At 53.6% G+C, this 22363-nt stretch overlaps 1 protein-coding gene across 1 annotated transcript in view; it reads right to left on the reverse strand.

The window, feature by feature from the left end:
• EPHA10 (EPH receptor A10) overlaps positions 1–6748 on the reverse strand; it is a 35485-nt gene extending 28737 nt beyond the window's left edge. Inside the window, exons 1-3 of the mRNA XM_062620790.1 lie at positions 6653–6748; positions 5623–5687; positions 3734–4403 (exon numbers count right to left, since the gene is read on the reverse strand). Of these exons, the coding sequence (XP_062476774.1) occupies positions 3734–4403; positions 5623–5687; positions 6653–6737 (820 nt within the window). The 5' untranslated portion in view covers positions 6738–6748. The remainder of the gene's footprint in view (positions 1–3733; positions 4404–5622; positions 5688–6652) is intronic.
• Between the last annotated feature and the right edge of the window lie 15615 nt (positions 6749–22363).

Raw genomic sequence — 22363 nt, forward strand, 5'->3', positions numbered from 1 at the left:
GTGGAAGGGGTCCATGCCTATGGCAGGGGCATGCAACTAGATGATACCCATAATTTAAATTAGAATGAATCACAGAATCATGGAATTCTGGAATCCCAGGTTGGAAGGGAACTCAAGGATCATCTGGTCCAACCTGTCTAGGCAAAGCATGACCTAGATGAGATGGGCCAGCAGCCTGTACAGCTGAATCATAGCATCCTAGAGTGGTTTGGGTTGAAGGGAGCTTAAAGCTCATCCAGTTCCAACCCCTGCCATGGGCAGGGACCCCTTCCACTGGAGCAGCTTGCTCCAAGCCCCTGTGTCCAACCTGGCCTTGAACACTGCCAGGGATGGGGCAGCCACAGCTTCTCTGGGCACCCTGTGCCAGCGCCTCAGCACCCTCACAGGGAAGAGCTTCTGCTTAAGAGCTCATCTCAGTCTCCCCTCTGGCAGGTTAAAGCCATTCCCCTTGGCCTGTCCCTACAGGCCCTTTTCCAAAGCCCCTCTCCAGCTTTCCTGCAGCCCCTTCAGGCACTGGAGCTGCTCTGAGGTCTCCCCTTCAGGAGCCTTCTCTTGTCCAGGCTGCCCCAGCCCAGCTCTCTCAGCCTGGCTCCAGAGCAGAGCTGCTCCAGCCCTCGCAGCATCCATTGGACTCCCTCCAACAGCTCCATGTCCCCCTTGAGCTGTGTTTTAAACGTTGTTTAACGTGTGCCCAAGCACTAGAAACTATTTCATCCCTAAACCTGGCATCATTCCTGTGTAGGCAAGAGATGCAGCCACTAAACAATCACCTACTGGGACAAGTGCGGTGCCAGGATGCCCGCCATGGACGATGCCAGTGTTGGAAGCAGAGCATCGCCCAGCACAACAGCAGCACTGCGCCAGCTCCCCCCAGTGCTGTCAGAAGTGGTGGGAAACAAATTGAGAAGGAAACTTCTCTCGAGCACAGATTTACGTTGCTGTCAAAGAAGAGTGGCTGACAGCTATTTCTGGAACCTGGTCTCCATCCTATTAATTCAACGTCTGGTTGAAGTTGTCTCATTTGCAGCAAATCTGGCTGGTAAATATTAACCTTGGGCTTTGTTGAAATTCTCCTCGCAGATATTACACGGGATCGGATGGGAAAGGTGAAGCAGAAAGAGACAACTTCACCGCCAATGTCAGGCCGATCCTCCCCATCGCTGTTTCATTTACACAAAAGCTATTGCAAGGCACCACAAAGTAAATGGCAGGAAGGGGCCACAGCTCCTGCCTGGTGAAATTAAGAGCAAAAAGACCTAAGTGCTGAGAAACCTCCCGAAAACAAAATAGGGGTGGGCAGGAGATCATCCACAGTGCAACTGTGGATGCCTGCTGTGCATCGGCTGGGAGCAGGTTTCAGTGTTAAGATCAGGGTAAGCACAAGCCAGCATCTGGCTATAGATAGATATTAGCCACATAAAAGCAGCCCAAATGTATTTACCGTGACAGAACCTCTCCTCTTATTTGAGAGGAGATGTGAAACAGACGCTGAAGCTGCTCAGTCCCCCCCCAGAGATGGCTGCATTTCAACCAGCCCCAAAATGATGCATCAGAAAGCCATGGAAGCCTGGCAGCTACACTGGGGCTTCTTCAGAGGAGTGGTGCCATAGAGGAAGATGGACAGTGAAAAGGCTCAGCTTTCCTGCAGCAGTCATTAGCAGTGCTGTAAATCCTATTAGTCTTTTCTCATCTCCTGATTTCAGTGTGAGGATACAAATGTTCTCTCGGCGGCAGGATGATTTCAGCGCTTAAATCACAGTTATGGGGACACCAGCTTTGTGATTTAGTTCCAACAGCTTCACCGGGTCACTGGCAAATAAAGGAATAAAGCTCCTTCTTGCTGCGCAGAAGCCACACACTTGGCCCTAAGCACCAGCCTGGATCCATTCTGGATCCAGCTCACAGCCAGGCCCTGGAGGACCACTGGACATGAAGCCACCCTGGCAGTCAATGGGGTGAACAAGCAACTGCTTTCAGACACCCACACTGCAGGGGCAGCTGGAAAGTCCTCAGAGAAGATAAAGGACAAGGGAGAGGACCAGGAGCTGGGAAGCAGCACCAAAGGCAGCCTGGAGAGCCACCGGGCATCCCTGGCACCGCGTGAGGGTCAACCCCTGCTTCCCAAGGCTTCTGGCCCTTGAATAAACCCATGGTCCAACCCCTCATGGCCAGAAGAGCTGCAACAGGGGTGGTGGCCAAGCAGTTTCACAGGCAAGGAGGAGCCAGTGGACTCGCACCATCCAAAGCCACCATCACCACCAGACAGCACAGCCAGATTTGCTGCTTTAACACCCCCGAACTAACACCGTATTTACCTGCCCCAGCTCAAGGGCTTTTGTCCTTGAAGAATTTCCACAGCCCTTGATGCTTCCATCAGCAGCCTTTCAAAGCTCCTCGCTTCATTCTGTGTTAATGCAGGGCTCCGAAACCAAGCACACAACTTTCAACCCTCCAAAACTTATTTGACCAGGCATCAGACGCTGCTCCGCAGAGAGTGACTAATGACCTGCTTCCTGGGAAAGGATGGGGGGGGGAACTTCATTATAGCCATTAAATTACTTCAAATGTTTTTCCTTAGAGAATATGAATTATTTAAACTCAACACGGAGAAACCTGAAATATTAGCAAAAGCCTGCTGGGACTCACTATGTAAATTCCCACTCCAAACAGATGGGGAAAGCATGGCGAGCTGCCACGCAGCCACTGAAGCAATGAGCAGTGCTGAGATTTCAATCCGATGGATTTCATTAGGTCGCCTTAAAGGAGGGCACCAGGCAAACGGGTGCTGCCTGGAGCACTGGGAAAGGATTCCCACCTCCCGGAGGGAGGCGGCAGCGCTGGCACAACTTCAATCTGGAAAGCTTCAAGTAGCTCCTGAAGGGCAGACTTGATCCCTTAGGGAAAGCTCGCTCTCCTGCGGCACTGCACACCTCAAACACGGCGGAGCTGTGCCTCTTTGGGACTTATTTATAGGCATTTTCCTCTCCATCTGTTTTCTACCAGGTGACAAATTGTGGCTGCGCCATCCCTGGCAGTGTTCAAGGCCAGGTTGGACACAGGGGCTTGGAGCAAGCTGCTCCAGTGGAAGGGGTCCCTGCCCGTGGCAGGGGTTGGGACTGGAGGAGCTTGAACACTGCCAGCGATGGGGCAGCCACCCCTCACAGTACTTTCAGAGGCTCCCTCGCTCTGAGAGGAGGAGCACAGCAGCCAGGATCCCACACTCAGGGCTGATCCCATGCCTGGCTCTCACCTGCCTTTGAAAGTGAGATCAAAGTGGCCACAGCAGCAGGCTCATTAGAGGGAGACCTGTTAATGTAAAGGTTATATCCACTTTTACAGCTGTCATTAAACATAACCTCAAGAGCTATAAAGTCCCTGAATTATTAAGTCGTGTGTAAAGCGTGACAAAGGGGATATTAATGTTCTAGATTAATTTTATAGCTACAGATAAAGCCATGGGAGATGCCTGATGGTACCCAGAGCTTTGGCACGCCTGCCCAGCCAACACCGTGCTGCAGAGCAGCTACCAGCAGCGCACCCCATTTACCCAATTGCCACCCTTCAAATCAAGGTCTGGCCGTTAGCTCGGGAGCAGCAATCAGCTAAAAGAATCACATTGCTGACCAAAGGCAATTCCACTTGTGTGAGCCGTGCTCCAGCACTGGAGCAGTCTGGCAGCGACACGGACTGACACAGAGAAAGGCTGCCAGAGGACACCGACAGCCACTTTTACCTCTGCATCCCCCGTCCTTCTCCTCGAAGCCAGGACCACACGCGCACTTCCCGATGGGGACCAGCCACTCGCCCTCAGCGCTGCAGTGCATCCGGGGGGGGTTATCCACATCCACTTGGGCGTGAGCAACACAAGAGCCCTTCACTTCCACCAGCGTGGCAAACGCCGTCTCCGCCACCGTGTCTGGGAACACGGCCAGGTTCTGCACGGTCGCCAGGCACTTCTTGTAATAGACCCGCACGGAGACCAGCGCCACGCAGGCACCCACGTCCTGGAAGCCAAGGTGGAAGCCTCTCTTGCTCAGGTGCCCAATCTCCCTCAGCTCCGTGTTCAGCTTCATCTTCCGCTCACCCAGGTCCCCCTGGGTGAAGCTCTCATCAGCGGCGATGGTGTCGATCTTGGTGTGCTTGCTCTCATGGATGCTACGGCCCAGGTCGGAGTCGGACTCGACGTAGTACAGGTTGAACGTCTCCTTGCAGGTGCCCGTCACGCCAGGGATGCTGTTGCAGTCCCGCAAGGTGAACTTCAGCTCGATGAAGATCCTCTGGCCATCGCGCCGGGCAATCCAGCCTGTCTGCAGCCAGTTGTTCTGGTTTGGCTCCATGACATTGCAGACCTGGTACGTGCGTATCGGCTTGTAATGCTCATCCACCCCGCTGATTTCTTCCCACTGGGGAAAGAAGGCAAAGGGCTGTAAACAGCTCGTGAGCTGCCATGAGCAAGAGCCAGCTGCCCTGGCAGAAAAACACCCACCACCACAAGCCTCTCCCCACCTACAGCCCGTTATATCATAGGCAATACAAGTCTTCAGCCCACCAAAACCTCAAGCTGTAGGAGCACAGTGGTGCTGCTGGACCACCTAACACTTGGGCTCCTTGCAGAGGTACAAACATGGAGACACACCTCGAACAAGAGCAATGGCATCAGACCTTCTGAAAGGGGACACATCATCTGCTGAGAAGCCAGAGACTTTATCCCCTAGATGCTGTCCCTTAGGAAGGACCATCTGCACAGCATAAAGCCAGATGTGGCTGGGCTATCCAGAGAAGTCAAAGATGGCCAAGGAGATGTGACTCCAGTCACACCATCACAGGGGGACAAATATCTTTGTGACTAGTAGCAGCAGCTTCTCCATCAGGGGAAGTTTGAGCTGGAACAGGACAAACCCTCTGACTGCAAATGAAATGGTATTTCCCCAAAGTTCCCAGCAGAGATTCTGATCAGCGAAGCGATGATTCCACCCTCACATCCTTAAGGATGACCTGGCAACCTCCCAAAGCAATTCTTTCTGGGTGTAGACTTATGCAAGATTGCCAAAACCACCCAAAATAGTATTTCTTCAGCAGACTAACAGCTGGCCAACACAGATGACTCCACGATCTAGCACTACTCCCTCTGAACACTTTGCTTCCATGCTGGAAAATGAACCCACAGCCACAGGCAACACAACTCCTGAGTTTCCCAACACATCCTCCAGAACACGGTTATAGACTGACCCTGGACCTGAATCAAACCAACCCTACGTGATGCTGGGCTGATGATCCCACCCCAGGCACAGCCCTCCTGCGAGAGCCGAGCTGTTCCTCCGGAGCTCGTGCTACAACACAAAGCTTTAACTTGCTGCTGTTTATTTGCTTAGCCCAGGAGTGTAAAATTCATTTGGAGGGGGCATTCCGCATTGAGCACACTGCTCCCATAACCCGTGCTCTGCTCCTCGATGTGCCTGGTGCTGACTAACACAACAGCTCATGCCGAGCTGCCCGTACGCCCCCAGCTCGAGGTGACCCGGTGGCTGTCAGCCCCCTCCACCAGCTCCACGTGAGCAGGATGCTCACGCTGCAGGACTTGCAATACCGAGCACCAAAAGGCAGCCCCAGCTCTGCACTTACCCCGTTGGATGGGTGCGAGGTCCAGCCCAGCTCCGCTTGCGATTCCTTTGAATCCAGCAGGACAACTGCAGAGAAGGTGACACGTTAGAAAGCAAACTCAGTGACCCTGAAAATGCCAGCAAATATCCACCTGGGAAGCTCGGTGCTGTGCACCCCTGCTGGCATGGGAGCCAGGTCCTGGAGTATGGCGAGCAGCCCCCACCGCATCTCCACCAGCATGAGCACGGAGCAGGACTCCCGCTGCAGAGCTCTAGGCTGCACTCTCAGCTATGCCATTAACACCCTGACCTAACGAGGGTGACACCCCGGGAAGGCTGCGGTCCTTCCCAAGGGGCTCTGCAGGACAACCCCACTGACACCACCGCAGCGGTACCGTGCGTGTCCTGGAGCTGGAATATATCGGTGGCTGCTTTGAAGCGGGAGTTCCCTTGGCAGACTACACCCTCTTCCCACGGAGCAGCCGATCCTCCGGGCTCCAGAAGAGCATTTCCCCATATTCCCAGTTCTGGGGCTCCTCCACAGCCAGCAGCGGTCCCTGCCTGCGCGCTCTGCCGCGCCTCACCCCCGGTTCGAGCCGCCCGCTGATACCGGGCGCATCCTCGCCCGTTTCACACGCGAGCGCTCCGGGACGGCTCCCGCCCCGGTCCAGCGCGGTAAGGAGCTCTCTTCCTCCCAGCGCCTCCGGTAACGGCGGGCACCCGAGTCCCCTCTCCTCGGGAGACCCACACACCCCGCCGGGACCCACCCGCCCCGTCCCTCTCCTCCCCTGCGGAGCCACCGCCGCGCCCGGCGGGGAAGGGCTCCTGGACCGGACCCGGCGGCACCGCAGCCGAGCCGCCACCGAACCGCACCGGCCTCTCCCGGTGGCTGCGGGCACCGCAACGCCCGAGCAGCGGGGCGGCACCGAGCGGTACCGGTACCGGCGCCAGGGCCCGGTGCGGTGATGCCGGTGCCCGGTGCGGTGATGCCGGTGCCGGGTGCGGTGATGCCGGTGCCGGGTGCGGTGATGCCGGTGCCGGTCCCGTCTCACCCTGCTCGGCGGCGGCGCGGGGCAGCACCGGCAGCAGCAGCAGCACCGGCAGCGCCCGCGGGAAGCCGCCACGCGCCGTCGCCATGGCGCCGCCAACTCCGCGCGCCCCGCGCCGCCACCGCCGCCGCGCTCCGGACGCTGAGCCCCGCCCCTCCGGCCACAGCACAGCCAATCATCGACGACGGGGCGGGGCCGCGGCCGGAACGGCCAATCAGCGGGAAGGGGCGGGGTGGGCGAGGCGTTCACGCTGAAGCCTATTGATGGCGGTGGCGGCCCGAGCCTCGACCGGGTGCGTCCGGTTGCGGGCTCCCGGCTGCCGGCGATGCCCTCAGCGCCATGGTTCAGTGGTGGCCTTGGCGGTGCTGGGGTTAGGGTTGGAGTGGGTGAGCTTGAAGGGCTCCTCCAACCCAGCTGATTTTACACCCCATGGAAGCGGAAGGACCGCTGGGGCGCAGACAGCCCTTGCAGATGCTGGGATGTTGCAGCCTGGTGCTCACAACCATAACCATAACCCGCAGTGCTGTGCCCACACTCCAAGGATGACATTTGCTCCCTGCTGCTATTAACAGGCAGCCAGTGGCGAGTCAGAGCCTTGTTTCTGCACCATAGGGCTCAGGAGAGGAGCAGGGCAGCTCTCAGTGATCCCCAGGAGTACCAGTTTTATGCCAAGCCCTCTGCTCTGCCTTTCTACCTTCAGATTTGATTCTCCTCTTCTTCACCGGGTCCTCCAAGCCCAGCAGCTGCCCTAAGAGTCAGGCAGAAAGAAGCCCCAGAGAAAGGCAGCACTGCAGTGGCCAGCACTGAATGGGGAGGCTCCCGCAGGTCCCAGTGCTGCAGGAGAAGAGCAGTGTCGTGTGTCTGCACAAACACGCTCCGTTTAAGCACCTCAAAGCGTTAGACCCTAAAGCTTGAATTCTGCGGTGCCTCACGCATGAGAAGCTTGCTGGAGCGGGCATCCCACTGAAGCCTGCTGCCAGTCAGGCTCAGATTTGCACATTGCATAATAAGATTAATTAGATATGGTGACTGCAGTTCATTTGCCTCATACCCCAGCTTCTAAGCTCTCTCTTCCTGAAGTCAGTTGGGACTACCCATGTGAAACCGTATTTGAAAGTCCCTGCAGGACCAGGAACCGTGAGCAGCTCAGGTACCAGCTCAAAACCCTGAGCATGATGTTTCTTTAGTCTGTTCCACAGGAATCTTGCCTTTCCAAGCATTTTATTAACACCTAAGGCATGTTTTCTTTTGAGACGTTTGGGAGGCATTGCATTCGAGTATAAAGCTGTTGGAAACCTGGGGCTCTCAGCCAGCTCAGAGGAAGATGCTGCTGCTGTAGCCAGCCTGCAGAGGATTCACAATTGGATTTGACAATATATACTTCTAATATTTCTACTTGCTTTCCATGTCTTCCCACCCCAAAGCACCAATTCCCCATATTCCAGCTCAGCCCCAAACCTTTCTGTTCAGCTCCCACATCAGTGAAACCTAATCCAGGGCAGAGACCTGTAAGGGGACACAGCCAGCCTAGCTGGAGAGTGTTTCTATCCCTCCCTCTATTTCTCAGCCCCTCTGCAAACACAGCCACTACCTTTTCCCTGCATTATCTTGACGGGGGAGAAAATCCCCATCCATTTATCAGTGCTCTTTCCATCTGCGAGAGCTCAGCATGGGTTAGCGCATTGCTGCGGTGCTGCTGCATCCCATCAGTGCTCTGAGCCCAAGTGATGCTCCCGGTGAGCCCGGGGTACCGCCCTGGTGGCTGGAGTCACAAGTTCATACGATTAAACCCTCCCTCCATCACATTAGAGGGCAGGGAAGCAAAAGTCAGGGCTTATTTATGATCTTCCTCAAGTGGAAAGCAGAAGTGACCCATTATTACTGGAGATTTTTCAAGCCACCCAGGAAGAAAAGTGATATTTAGTCGTCGTTAAAGGCTCATAACTGCATAACAATTTCACGCTATGTTAACTTCGAGGTTTTCTTTTGCATATAAATTTTTAAGGAGTAAAATAGAAAAACCCAGGCACTTGACCTTTAATCACAGTTATTTGTGTGATCAGTCAAGTGTGGGGGAAAGCTAGTTTGTGCTTGAAAGATGCCCTTTAAAACTAGATTGCTCTAATATGACACACAACTCACACGGTGTAATATATGGGATCTCACTTACCAGCCCCTAGGGCACAACTGCCTGCCATTTAGTATTCACGGACAGGATCTTGCTGCTGGTACGTTGGAAGGTATTAACGTCGTGGAGCAAATCAATACATCCCCCTGGGAGAGCTCCATTCACCTCCGAAACCCAGGGGAGGTGTAGGTATTCATGTCATCAAAGAGCCAAACAGGGAAGAGCGCATGGAGGTGTATGGAGGCTTTGAGGTTAGAGAGATGCTTCGCTAGGAGAACAGGATGTCATGCTAATAGAGCACAAGGCTTTCCCATTTATCTGAAATATTATTCCAAGCGCTAATAAGAGCTTAATATTAGAGCAGCCAGAGGGTGTTTTAATTATGATTGTGAAGTATCGTGTTGTTTGGGGGAAAGGATCTCATGAATGTTTCTTCTGCAAGACTGGATGACTAAAAGCCAGTGCTGCGGTGAAGGAAGCAGAGATGCCTTTTCAATGGAGACTATTGGATTAATTCCTGATCAGGCACAGGGAATGACAGGGACTGGCCTCTGAGCCCAAAGGCAGGCTGGGGCACAGCCGAGCCAGCACCAGGGACATGGCTGGGGGGCAGGACAGGGAGATGCTGTCCCCAGGATGGCACAATACCTTCCCCTCATCCTGAATGCTGCCACATGAGCCTGGAGACACACGAGTGGGAAAGCAATATCCAGGATACCCAAGTTCCAGATTGCCAGGGGAGCTTCTGCAAAGAGCCAGGGCCAGCAGAGCCCTGGAAATGTGTAATTCACTGAGCTGAGCTATTACCTGCTGTAAGTGCAGACAGAAAGATAGGTTTGAAACCACAGTGAAAATAACCCTCCTGGAAAAAACAGAAATCAATACAAACACCAAGGAAAGAGGATCAGAATCCAAAACCATCAATTCCTGAGATAAAGAGTTGAAAGTCTCAGTGGGAGGACAGCCAGATCTGGCCTGGAAAACAAAACCTTGGTTTCTTCTGCTGACAAATGACTTTTTATGCTAAGGACAAAGGAGCCAGGAGGATGTGGGTCTTGGGATGCGGCTTGAAGCAAGCAGAAACCTCACAGAAGCTTTTGCACCGTCCTCTTCCACACGTGAAAGGATTTCCTTACCATGGAGACAAGGGACTTGTGTGACCTCATGCTGGTTTGGGCACAGCACAAAACCATGCTTCACGACAAGGTTTGGTGTTACTGGTGTGACACGGGTGGAGGCAGAGCAGAGCAGACAACAGCATTAAGGCATCTGTAAAGTAAATATCCCACAGAGGAAAGCAGCTCAAATGATCCGCACCGGGTACCAATAGCCCTTCACCATCCCACTGCTGATCCCAGGGCTCAGACACCTCTTCCCTGCTCCATCACAGCCAGCACCGTCCCCTCCCTGCACCATCTCCTCTCTGCTAACTGGTAGAAATCACAGCAAGGAGGGAAGTTGCTGTAAAGCTTCCCCATAAATCACAGCCAAAGCTGTTGGGCTGCAAAAGGGGAATACTCTGTGGATTCACTCCTTTTACCTCCCGAGTTGTTTGCATGGGAATCAAAGCAAGCAGAGCTACGCATTTGTTTCTAAGGGCTGCATTTCCCTGTCAGATGTGGTGCACTTTGCTTCAGGATCGCTGCGCTAGAAATAGTGTGCAGCAGCTCTTTAGCTTTTAAGGTAATCACATAAAAGATCCTTGCCTACATAACGGCAGCTAATCTGGGTAAATGCCTTGAAGCATCTTTACAGCTCCTGCTAATGGATTCCCAGGCAGCCCACAGAGGTCCGTGTCCTAGCAAATAATGTAAACCACAGCAAACGGCTCATTTTTGTCAATGCCTCCCATTCGTCATACCCTGAGAAAACCCAGAGCTCCAGGCAGCACGAGATCATTATACTTCTATAAGTAACACTCCGTCCTGTCATCGTCAATATGAAAGCAGCCTTTCACTGGGGGCAAGGATCCACTCAGCATGAAAGTCCAACTCGACCGGAGCCGGATTATCACACGCTATTGATTAGAAGCAGACAGGAGGGATCCAGGCACTGCCATCCGGTGGCAGAATCTGAAGGGCAAAGCCAAGGCGTTTATGGAGCTGGGGAGCTGTGTGTGGAAGATGCTGCTCGCCTTTCCCCACCTCCATTGGAGCTTTGGGAGCAGCAGGAGGCTCACGGGAGATGCTGCCATGCCATGCATGAGGTGAGTGCAAATCACTGTCCAGAAACCCCGCATCCCCTGCTTCTATCAGGGTCCAGGGCTTGCCATGCATCACTTGCAGCCACAGGGACCCAACATGGGTTACAAAGGGCCCCTGGTCCTGGCAGTGCCATGCTGCCAGCAGCATTCCCAGGATCCAGCCGTCCCAGGGTGCTCCATCCCAAGCTGGGCACAAGTCCTGGTGCTGCCTTCAGCTCCAGCCGCAAAACCCCCGTAAGGGAGAACCCTCCTATTTTAAGAGCTCTCTGATGTCATTGTCTCTGTGGAGGAGGAACCAACAGATGCACAAGAGCAGTCAGGCCACCTAATCCTGCAGATTTATTACATGCATTAATCAGACTCCCTGTGCCATTCCTAGGGGACCCATGCCCACTCATGCAGCTCAGTGCCCGTGGGGATGGAGGTGTATGGCAGAGCTGGAGCCAGTGCCAAGCACATGAGGCCAGTGAATCCCAGCTCTCCTTTGGTGGGCACAGCCAGAGCAAGCTCCAGTGTTGTGCACACACAGGATGGAGGGTGCACAGCACAGTTATAACCGGGATGGGGGGGGTCTGGCACCCCAATGACCCCCCAGCTTCCCCAGGGAGGCAGGTCCTGCCCTGCAGAGATGCTTTGCTGGTGGCATTGAATAGAGCACTGAGCACAGACCGGCTGCTTCTTGCTCTGATTGAAAGGCTGAATTGCAGACTGAGCGCTCAGTCTGAGCCTCTGAGACCTGAGGTCTCTGATAGAAATGATGATATTCCTCAAGTATAATGGTGCAAACAGCCATTATCATAATTTTGATACCGATTACGTGTAATTTGAACAAAGGAGTTGTCCCAGCTTTGATTTGCTCTCTTTGTATTCCTGGCTGGTTTCATTAAAATCACTTACAGAGATTTGCAGCAGTTCTGTTTGAAGTGCTGTCATTAGGGGTTTCATTTCCAGTGGCATCGGAAACCAGTTTACAGCAGGCTGCTGATGCTTTGCAGAGGGATGGGCAGCGTGTGGCCAGCACCTGTGGCCAGACTGGTTCTGTTGGCTCTATGGCCACACATGGGTGAGAGTCCAGCCTCACAAGCCAGAGTGGCTATGGCAGAGGCCAGTGCCAAGCCCTCACCGCAGCCTCTGCTCTTCCCAGAGCTCCCGATGCTTCCCCTAATTGTCAAAGGCTTTTTCACATTCAAGTCTTTGCGCTGATCACCGTTTCAAATCGATTACCAAGATCCCTACCTTTGATCAGCCCCTCGATAAGCTTCCCTTTGCAACAAGGGCACGGAGCTGCAGTGGATTCCCTTGGGGCTCCTGTCCACGAGGCCATCAAAGATGCAAGTTGCACGGTGCACTGATGAAGACAGACACTTGGGGCCTCACTCAGCAGCTCAATCACCGCAAGGCACTCGCCAGGTATCCCTTAGGCACAGGGTGAGGGGGACAGGGAGGTCCTGCAGAGCGAGGCTGTTGCATTTGTCCAGGATAAAAGAGGGTAATATACTTTGCAAATGATAATTAGCAATTTACTCCAGCTGGGGCTAATTCCTAGATGCATTTTGCACTCCAGGACTCCACACTTGGGCAGACTTTAAATAAGGCACCGGCTGCATCCAGCTCCATTAAAGCTCTCCAGTAATTGCAGAGTGGAGAGCTGGATGGCTTCCCGTGCCGCTGGGTGCCTCTGCTCTGCTTGTCACCATGCTGGGGCTGGAGGCAGCCCCCCACAGAGGGACCTCCACCACTGACCCCTCGGGATGCCAGCTGCATCCCAGTGATGGAGGGATGAGCCCTCCCTGACCGGTGCACCCCAGTCTGTCTCCCAGGGTCAGCACTGGCCCCTGTGGAAGGGGCTTTGGGGGGAGAGGGGAGAGATAAATTCAGTTTCAGTGTCCCAAAGTGTGATCACTTTGGAGGCTCACAGAAATCCTGCTTAAACAGACGGAAAGGGAGGAAAAGCTGGAGCGAGTGTCCCATCTGCATGAGAATTAAGGGAAGGAACAACAAATGGCAGAAACAACCTGTTCCCAGCTGCAGCTGCAGCGTGTTCCTGCTGGATCTGGAAGGCCAAGCTCCATCCGTACCAGGAGCCTCCTCTGGAAATGCATGAACGTTTCCCTCAGCATGAGTGGAAACAGCGGCTTTTTGCCTGTGCTGCAGATTCTGCTGTAATGAAGCATCAGAAGGAGTTTTACCAACCCAGGCTGTTACTGCTGGCTCCGGTCTGGGAGAAAGAGTGAGGGGATGAACCCCTGGAAGGGTCTGCATGCAGGGACAGCAGGAGCTGGGGTCACCTTGGTGTGGAGCCAGGGCTCTGCCCTGTGCAGTGATTTGGGCTCACCAGAGTCACATCTGGACGCACGGAGCGCGCAGATGCCTCTTAGATGTTATTCAATCCCAGACTGATTGATTCACCCATGAAACCTTCCTAATGAGTCTGATAGTGGAGGAATGGAGAGAAAGCAGCACTATTATCTGTAAACAGCTGCGCCTGACAGCCTGTTTAATCACAAGCCGCAGACCGGTAACGTCGGCGGAGGACAAGATGAGGCACTGCTCCCATTAGGCGCGAACAGGCAGCCTGAGGGGCACTTAACCCACAAGTAAGAGGGGTAAAGAGCAAAGCCAGAGGCTGTCCCAAGGGGGAGACACTTGGAGCCAGGGGCAGGCAGGGCTGGAGTCATTCCCAACACCCCAAATGGTGCTGAGCCCCGGCACTACCCAGCATCGAGTGCCCCGTGCTGCCTTCCAGCTCTGCAGGCTGCCTGCTCCTAACAGGATTTAGCAGTCTGAGGTGGGTGTGCTAATGGGATAGAGAGGTAAAGAGTTCATCCTGCTCACTTTTCTCTGCTTCTGTCCATTTTCTCTGAGCATCCCTCCCGTTTTTGCTGGCTCACCTCTCCCTGCCTGAGTGCTCCTGAGGTCTGCGGATTAAAAGCACTAATAAGAGCCAGAAATTATTACATGGATCCTATTTATCACGAAGCAAACGGTATCCAGGGGGCTGCAGCCTCGGGAGCTCTGCCCATTGCTTTGCACGAAATGCTGCTGAGGTTGTGAGGCTTCTCCTTCCCCATCCCTACATCCGGATGAGGTGGCTCCAGGAGAGAAAGCATCTCCAGGAATCACAGCATCCACAGGGACCGCAGCACAAGAGAGCAGTGACAGCACAGGGGGAGGCCAGCAGGCTCTGTCCAAGCTGCAGGGACGCGCTGGCTGTGCCAGGCACCGTGGGGCAGCAGGATACGGCACCGAGCCCTGGGTAACTGGGGCTGCAGCATCCCCGCTGCCAGGATGCCACAGCAGACAGCACTTCAGCACGTGCCCTCTCTTCTTGCTATTCCCAATAGCCTGGGTTAAACCAGGAGCTCCTCTGTGCTGAAATCCAAGTGTTCTGATTTGCCTGTGAGAGATCTCATTATCTGCTGCAGGAACAGAGACTCTGACCTTTCATGTCAGGGCCCTTTTGAAGCCATGAGAAATCCATTTTCCTTTCTCCAAGACCCCCTCGTTTGCTAGAACTTTGAAAGGGCAGGGAAACCATAACTGGAACCTCTGCCTTTAAAAGGGGCCGGCATCGTGGTGGATTTGGATGAATCAGTGTCCTGCACTCCTGTCACTTCCACAGGGGAGAGCGATGGAGACCTCCCTGTACCCCCTGTCTGCAGAGGGAGAGGAAGAGGAAGGCTTTGGCATCACGGATGAGCCCTGGGGAGCAGGCGTGGGGGCCTGGCTGCCCTGTAGGCTGGGGCTGGCAGCAGGCAGGTTCCTCTGCCTGCCAGATACCGTGCATAATTCAGGCAAAACAGTCACTGAAGATGGTCTGAGTGGTGGTAATAAAGCAGACGTTATGACAACACGGATCAATAAGTCCAGAGAGGATCCTTTGCTGAAATGCTGCAATTGTTCAAACCACAGCTTAATTGTGACAGGAATTGACTTTCTCTTTTCTAATATCCCTGACTTTTAATTAAAAGGCAGTTAAGTCGACGATACATTTCCAGGATCATTTAGAGGCAGGACAAGAGCAAGGAGCACGCACTTAAAATGCAGCAATGGGGATTTGCTCTGTGCTGATTCAGAGATGCCCTGTGCTGGCTCCCGCAGCCTCTGCTCCCCTCCAGCCTCAGCACCGACATGGGCACATCCCCACTTGTCTGCTGCTCCCCGGAGTCTTCCATCCATCTGCATTTCACACCCTCTTGCACACATGAGCGCCTCTAATAGCTCTGATTACCCTGCAGACTCCAGCGCTTTGCTTTGCCCTTGGACGTGGCAAAGGGGCAGGCAGGCAGGGCTGCTCCCGCACTCACTGCAGCACCAGCTACCCCAGGGACAAAGCAGGATGGGTGCAGCCGCAGCACAGCCTTTCCCCATACCCATCCCACCGCCAGCCCCTGCTTGCGACCGTCCCAGGATGCATCCACAGGGAACGCTGCAGCCCCTGCCACGGGAGGGATGAGCTCCTCCAGCCTTCTCATTCCTGAATTTCCAGGAAGCTCCTCATGAGCAGGGGTGGCAGCAGCGCGGCACAACGAGACACGCGAGGAAGCCAACTGCGACCCAGCCAGACGCTTCTCAATCATCCTCTATTAGAGTAAACCAGGCCAAAGCACCTTAATCTGACTGGAGGGAGGCCATTAACATCTGAGACTCCATTAAAGGAAGAAAGGGGCCTTTTATCTACCCATCAAGAATCATAAAGGAGAAAACCTTGGAAGATGCCCATAAATCCCTTAACGCATCCCCAGGGAAACCCCAGCCTGCAGCACAGTGAAGTGGTGACAGCTGCAGCAATGCAGCTCCTGCATGATCCCCACCAACATGTCCATGAGGCCAAGGCATCTGCTGGAGATACAGCAGAGCCACAGCAATCCGTATGGCAGAGAGCAGCATCGCACCAGGTACCCACAGTACCAAGTACCCAAGGCATCCCCTGTCCCTGCCAAATGGTACCTTGGTGGAGAGCAGAGCCCTTGGGCTGCATGGGTGCTGGGATGGATGCTGGCTGAGCATCCCTGTGGCATTGACCATCCTGGTAGAACCAAGGCCCCAGCAGAAACTCTTCTGCTTCCAGGAGGAGGAGCTGGACCCAGAGCCAGAGCTCTGCCAGGTTCACACTCTCCAGGCAGATGGAAACCATGGCCTCCCATTACTTGAGCTTTAATAAAGGAGCATTAACAGGAGTAATCAAATCTCCCCTCCTTACCACCCAGTCCTGCTGCTGCTTGGAAAACACATGGGATGTAGCCAGAAAAGTGGCATTTGGACCAGATCCATAAGAAATTGAGTAGTAATTTAGTGATAATTTAGGGCTCTCCTGTCACTTGGAAAGCAAAGTTGGAGCAGTGAGCCCTGGCCGAGCAGCCTCTGTCTCCCAGGCTGCATCCTTCGGGAACATCCGGAGCCGATGCTCAGACCCTGGAGCAGCAAAGCCACGTTTTCACGTTTCACGTTTTGACCTGCAGCAGTTGCAAACGTGCCATTGCCATAGGACTGTGGTCACAAGTCCTTTGGAAAGCTTCTTCTCTTTATCAACACACACAGCCACCAGTACAGAGCTGCCTGGTGAGCTGCTGTATCAGTCCCCAGCACAGGGCTTTGGAGAGGGCAGTAACTGGCTCTTGATAGTGGAGTTCCCCACCTGCATATCCCCCTCTGTCCCAGGGAACGTACCTGTCAGAGTGCTGCTGAAAGCCAGGAGTGCTGGAATCGAGCAGCAGCACAAAGCAGGGAGAGGTGCAGGTCCTGGAGCCCTGTCTGTGCATTAAATCTCTGCATTAAAAGGTGCTGGGGTAGCTTTGGGCCACTCCTGTAAAACAGAGCTGGAATTTCCTCTGCAGGCAGCTACCTAAGTGGTCAGGCACTGCAGCAAATCCAGTTTCCCTCGGGCTGATTGGATTAGAGAGCAGAGGCGCTCAAAAGCTCGATGGTACTGCCAGGAAAGAAGAGCGAAGACTGAAGAAGATCCTCAGCAGCATCCACTCCCTGCTATTCTTCCCCAAAGCCACTGCTCCCTGCCAGCTGGACATGCAGGAGCATCACCTTTGCAGACACGCTGCAGTTATTGCTAGCATGAGAGAAAAGCCAAAACACAGACAGTGACAGAATCTCTGAACCCCCCCAACAGCCCCATTGTGCTGCATCCCTGCCAAACACATCCAAGACAAAGTGAGGCCCCTCCTCTGTTCCCGTTTCCTGGTGAGGAAGGCACCCGTGGGGGCAGGCAAGTCCCGTGCCTACACCTGATAAGTGATGCCAGCAAGGCAGGGAAGCCCTAAAGCCTCCTTCCTGGAGAGAGGAAATCCAGGAGCTGAGCATGAGGACACCCCCAAGGGAAGGATAATGCTGTCTGGTAGGGACACCCGTGTCAAGGAGTGGAACAGCCCAGACAAGTTCCCATAGGATTTGTGGTGCTCTAACACCTCTTCACGCTGTTAAGCTTTTAATTCACCCAGCTTTGGTACCTTGGATATTCTGTTCTCTACATCAATGCAGCCCCCAGAATGATAAAACCCTTTGTTAACACCACTGGGCTCTTGCCTAAAACAACAGCACACGAGCTGGTGCTTCTTAGTTTGATTCTGCTGTCACTAGGGACAGGATTAGAGAGAAATATATCTCCTAATTCTTCCCATATCCTTTAGCAAACATCAGCTTGGACCAGCGAGGACACGGGATGCCAGTGCCGGTAATTGGAAAGGAGCGCTTCACTTGCAGATGGCCAGAGACCCTTGATGGCACCCCAGGCTTTGACATAATTATTGCAGGCACAGAGCAGCTGCCAAGCAGCGCAGCACTTGACTGAAAAGGAGGAAAGTTGACGAATGAAAACAGCCTCTCTTCCTAAGGAGGGGGCTTTCATCCTTGTTCAAGCCCTTCGCAGGGGTGCTGCGTGAAGGATGAATCAGGTGGAGGCAGAGCCATGTCCATCCGCAGCCTGCAGGTCTCTCCTGCCACCAGCCCTCCAACACGCTCTTCTGGCCTCAGCCATGCCCAGGGATGGGACCGAGCCCTTCACCACCACAAACCTGAAAGCATCAGGGGGCAAACACACGCTTGTGGCTCAATGCGTGGTGCTCGAGCCCCTCTGCACAGCCCTGTGAGTGCATCTGCTGGGAAAACCTCCTTGTGCAGCAGCTCCATCCATTTCCCACAGGCCAGAGTGAACAATGATGCACTGATAAACTCAGGTCCTCGTCCAGAGCAGCTCTTCCTACCTGATGAACTCTGCTTACAGCAGAAAGTGTTTCTCACTTGGCTGTTCTTGCTCTAATCTCGGTTTGCTGTGTTGTAGCCAACAATTTGTCTCACATTTGACAGCACGTGTGGTTTAGATCTCCTGCACTCCCATTCTCTACCTTGGATGCCTGCCTCACCAGGACAACCTGCCCAGATCCATTGCTGAGGAACACAGGGTGCATCTTATCCCTCTTTCCACCTATTGCTGGCTCTTTTGGAGCTGTTCTCAATCCAGCTAGCTCAAGTGTTGCTGCTCACAGTGGCCTTTCCCAAACAGGCCAGAATTTTCCAGCTGGACACTTCTGGCTTTGTGTCAAGCTCCAGCTTCCCCAGGCAGCAAGTCCCATTGCCTGCCAGTCTTTAGGTTTGCATCCAGTCATTAAGCTCATATCAGCTGTCTGCCCGTTGTTACAGTGCCAGGATGCTGTGGTCAATGCTGACAGCTCTCCAGCGTTGTTCAGCATCACCAAACATCCCCATAAGGGAACGTGGCAGTTGGGTCTCAGAGGACTTCCCATCCATCCCACCCCATAGGAAGGCACGAGGAGCATTGCCTTGTTTTCACTGGCAGCACACAGGATTAACACAGGCAGGGCTGCAGAGACCCCAGGCAGGGAGTAGGGCTCTGTGCATCCCTGTGCTGCTGCACAATGCAGGAGCCCTGCGGCACCCGGAGCAGAGCCCAGGGAGCAGCCTGGCCCTTGCACCCAGCAATGACTGCGGTTTGTGCTTTCTTTTCTCTTGTAACTCCCTGTTCCCGACCTTGTAACCGTCAACTCTCAAAACCTGACCTTCAGCTCTGCTAAATGCATTTCTCCTCCGTGTTCCCGTAAGGGCTGTGCGATGCCGGGAACGCCGCTCAATCAAGGCGAGCTGGAGAAGCAAAGGGTCTCCACGGGGCACACCAGGCACGCACGCTGCCAGGCTGCACGGGGCTGGGAGGCTTTTCCAGCTGCCAGCACAGATCCACATCTCACAACACGTTTCCTCCTTGCACAACATGAGCCATAGCAGAGACCCCAAGGAGATCCGCAGGATGCTGCAGTTGTGCAGCACCAAGTGGAGCCTGTGCCCAGAGCCCAGAGCTGTGCAGAGGCCCCAAGGGAAGGAGCCAGGTAGAGCTGGGCACTGCCACGTTGAGCCAAGCACGCTGCAGGCATGGACCAAGGTGGCTGCAGCCCATCGGGGCACGTCGTCCCATGGAACCCAATGGCATCCATCACCCACCAGCCACTGCAAAGAGCAGCCGCAGGTAAATCACAGCAGGGATGATGTCTCAGGAGAGGAAACACGAGCAGAGCAGCCAGGTGCCACAGAGGCTTCAGAGAGCAGTAAAGTAATTAAGTATTGACTGAGAATGTCCAAGGCGAGCCCCGGATGCACATTACATTCTGCTTAACTCAATAATTACCATATACATTATCCCTTTCCGCTCTCTATCTTTATTAAGCTAAAAGGTCTGCAATTAGCTACTTCATTTAAGAGTAAGATTTTAATTAATTCATATTATGAAATATAATTGCGTATTAGAGATAACGTTGCACGTTCTATCACGCCGGCATCTCTCCGTGATATTTTAACCAAAATACAATAGTTTGTCACAGCGGGTGAGCAGAGCTTTCACTCATCAGGCACTGGAATGCAAAACATCCCCTATAGAGCCAAAAAAACCCAACAAATTGGGAAATGATTCAGTACAAACCCATCTCAGAGCCTTCTGAAACTGAGCAGGACACGCAAGGCCACCGTGCCCCTTCCACCCTGGGAGGAGGCTTCATCCCCATCAGACCAAGGTCTGCAGCAGCCCCATCCACACACCTGAAGCTTCTTATCAGGGCGCCCAGAGAAGCCGTGGCTGCCCCATCCCTGGCAGTGCTCAAGGCCAGGTTGGACACAGGGGCTTGGAGCAAGCTGCTCCAGTGGAAGGTGTTGGGGTTGGAGCTGGAGGAGCTTTAAGGTCCCTTCAACCCAAACCAGTCTGGGCTTCTATCCCCTTCCCACTTCCCATCACCCCCCAACAGCACGACGGCCCAGCCTCTGCAAATGTACTTAGCTATGATTTAAGCTTTGATTCCATTTAATTTAGATGTTCGAATAGTTTTATTTTAGGCCTTAATGTGTCATTTCTGAAGGTATGCCAACACAGCCCATCAATTCAGCAGCTGTTGCTGGAGACGCTGTTCAAGACGGGCCAATCTGTCTCGCTCTATAATGTCAATTCCGTGGCACTTACACAAACACAAAATCACTACCAAAAAAAACCCCACAGCCTTACTGAAGGCTTGCAAGAAATCCCTTGTAAAGTGCACAAGAAATTATTGACCATGCACTAAACTAAAGCACTGAACTAAAGTTTTCACCTGCCGAAAGCTGTTTCCATGGCGTTGGAGCAGCAGATGGTCCTTCCTGGAGATGAAGGACTTTAAAGCTTTGTTAGTGCAGAGGAGAAGTGGATCTTTAACATATGCACTGTAAAAGTGAAGGGGAGAGCACCTGGTTGTGCAGCCTGACAGTGGCTGGCACAGCTCTGCCTCGGTGGTGGCAGCGAGCCGAGTCCCAGCCATCCCAACCCGATCCAGACCCACCCCAGCCCATGGGGCATTCACAGGGATGGTTATCAGGGGTTCCTTCGTGTTAATTCAGGAGGGAAACCCCAACAGCCTTCCCTTCAGTCGCACTAACAGCCTCTTCTGGCCCTGTTTTATGAGTCATTAACTCCTAATGGTGGAAAACCGCATGACGTACTTTGGATATGAATAGTTTACTGTATCAGAGGCAATCCGTGATCTAAATTACCAGCTATAAATCAGTTCTGGAATGTTGACATATCTTTAATAATGATAAATGAAGAATTTATGGATGCTGCTAAAGTTCACATCCAGAGTTTGATTTATGAGCACACGATGCTCAGGGGGAAGCATCAACCCCAGCTCCAGCACCTTGGCCCAGACCTGGAACCGGTGCATCCCTTACCAGTGACTGCAAGCCCCTCATCTCCCTCCTGGGCTGCCCTGGAGGTCCCCATGGACCAGGGCCAGGCTGGAGCAGAAGGCTGGGAGCCAAGAGACACCGAGACCCTGGCTGCAGGAGACCAACAGACACCAAACCATCTGCACTGCAAGGCTGAAGTTGCAGTTTGCAGTGGCAGGAGCACCGTGTACCTCGCACAAACAAGGCACATGAACAGCTAAAGATGTAGAGCCCTCCTCCATCCACCTGTCTGTCTGCTGGCTCTGCTTGGCTCTTTATGCTAGCTGGTGCTGCAGGACACATGTCCCTGCTAGGGGCTGTTGTTCTCAGGCACACGTGCCAGGAAGGCCTTCTGGGCTGGGAAGCTGCTTTTTCATTTGCTTTCAATTTAGTGTTGGAATTAAACCGGTGTAAAACAGTGTGCGAGGAGAACAAGCACCGTGTCTGGTTAGAGAGCGGAAAATAGGGCCTTAAGTGTTTGACCGCTTCGACGGTGGGGTCCAAATCAATCTGCGCCCAGCTCACGTCCTGCCACAATTAACAGGCTGAAAATGATGCTCGTTAGAAGAAAACAGGGAACAATAAATAAGCTCAGTGCCTGTCGCTCCTCTCCTCCAGGCTTGGACTTTGCCTTTCTCCTCCTGCCTCCCATATGGCAGCCATGGGCATTAGCGGGATCCAGGGTGCAGGGGTGATGGATTATATGGGTGCTCCTTTGAAGGGCGCACCCGGGAGCACCAAGACTGCAGCAGCACCCACCAGCTCGGCAGCAGCAGATGGGTGACACCGGGGCCGAGCCCCTTCCCCACCCAGCCCCACATTTAACATGGAAGCTGTGCAACGAGAAGCATGGAGCTCTTTGTCCCAAGCCGAGGCAATGACAGCTCCAGAGCCAGCCAGAGGAACCTTAATTGTGAAGCAAGTAATTAGTGGCTACAAGATGTGACCAATACAATTACACTGAGGGCTTTTTTCCTCTCTCTGTCCAGAGCCTTGGCACTGAATACTCTTATAATTAGATGACAAAAGTGACAGCAGCCCCAGCCAAACAGCCCGTCCTCACCTTCTGCAGAGACTCCCCAAGTGTTCTGCACCAATAATTGCTAATCAAGTTAGTTCTTTCAGGATGAAAAAGGCATTCCACAGGTAATTTGTCCATAATAGCACAGAGCCAGTG

Source organism: Pezoporus occidentalis, unplaced genomic scaffold (genome assembly GCF_034315485.1).
Source record: "Pezoporus occidentalis ecotype Australia unplaced genomic scaffold, CSIRO_AGI_Poc_V1 ctg223, whole genome shotgun sequence".
NCBI lineage: Eukaryota > Metazoa > Chordata > Aves > Psittaciformes > Psittacidae > Pezoporus > Pezoporus occidentalis.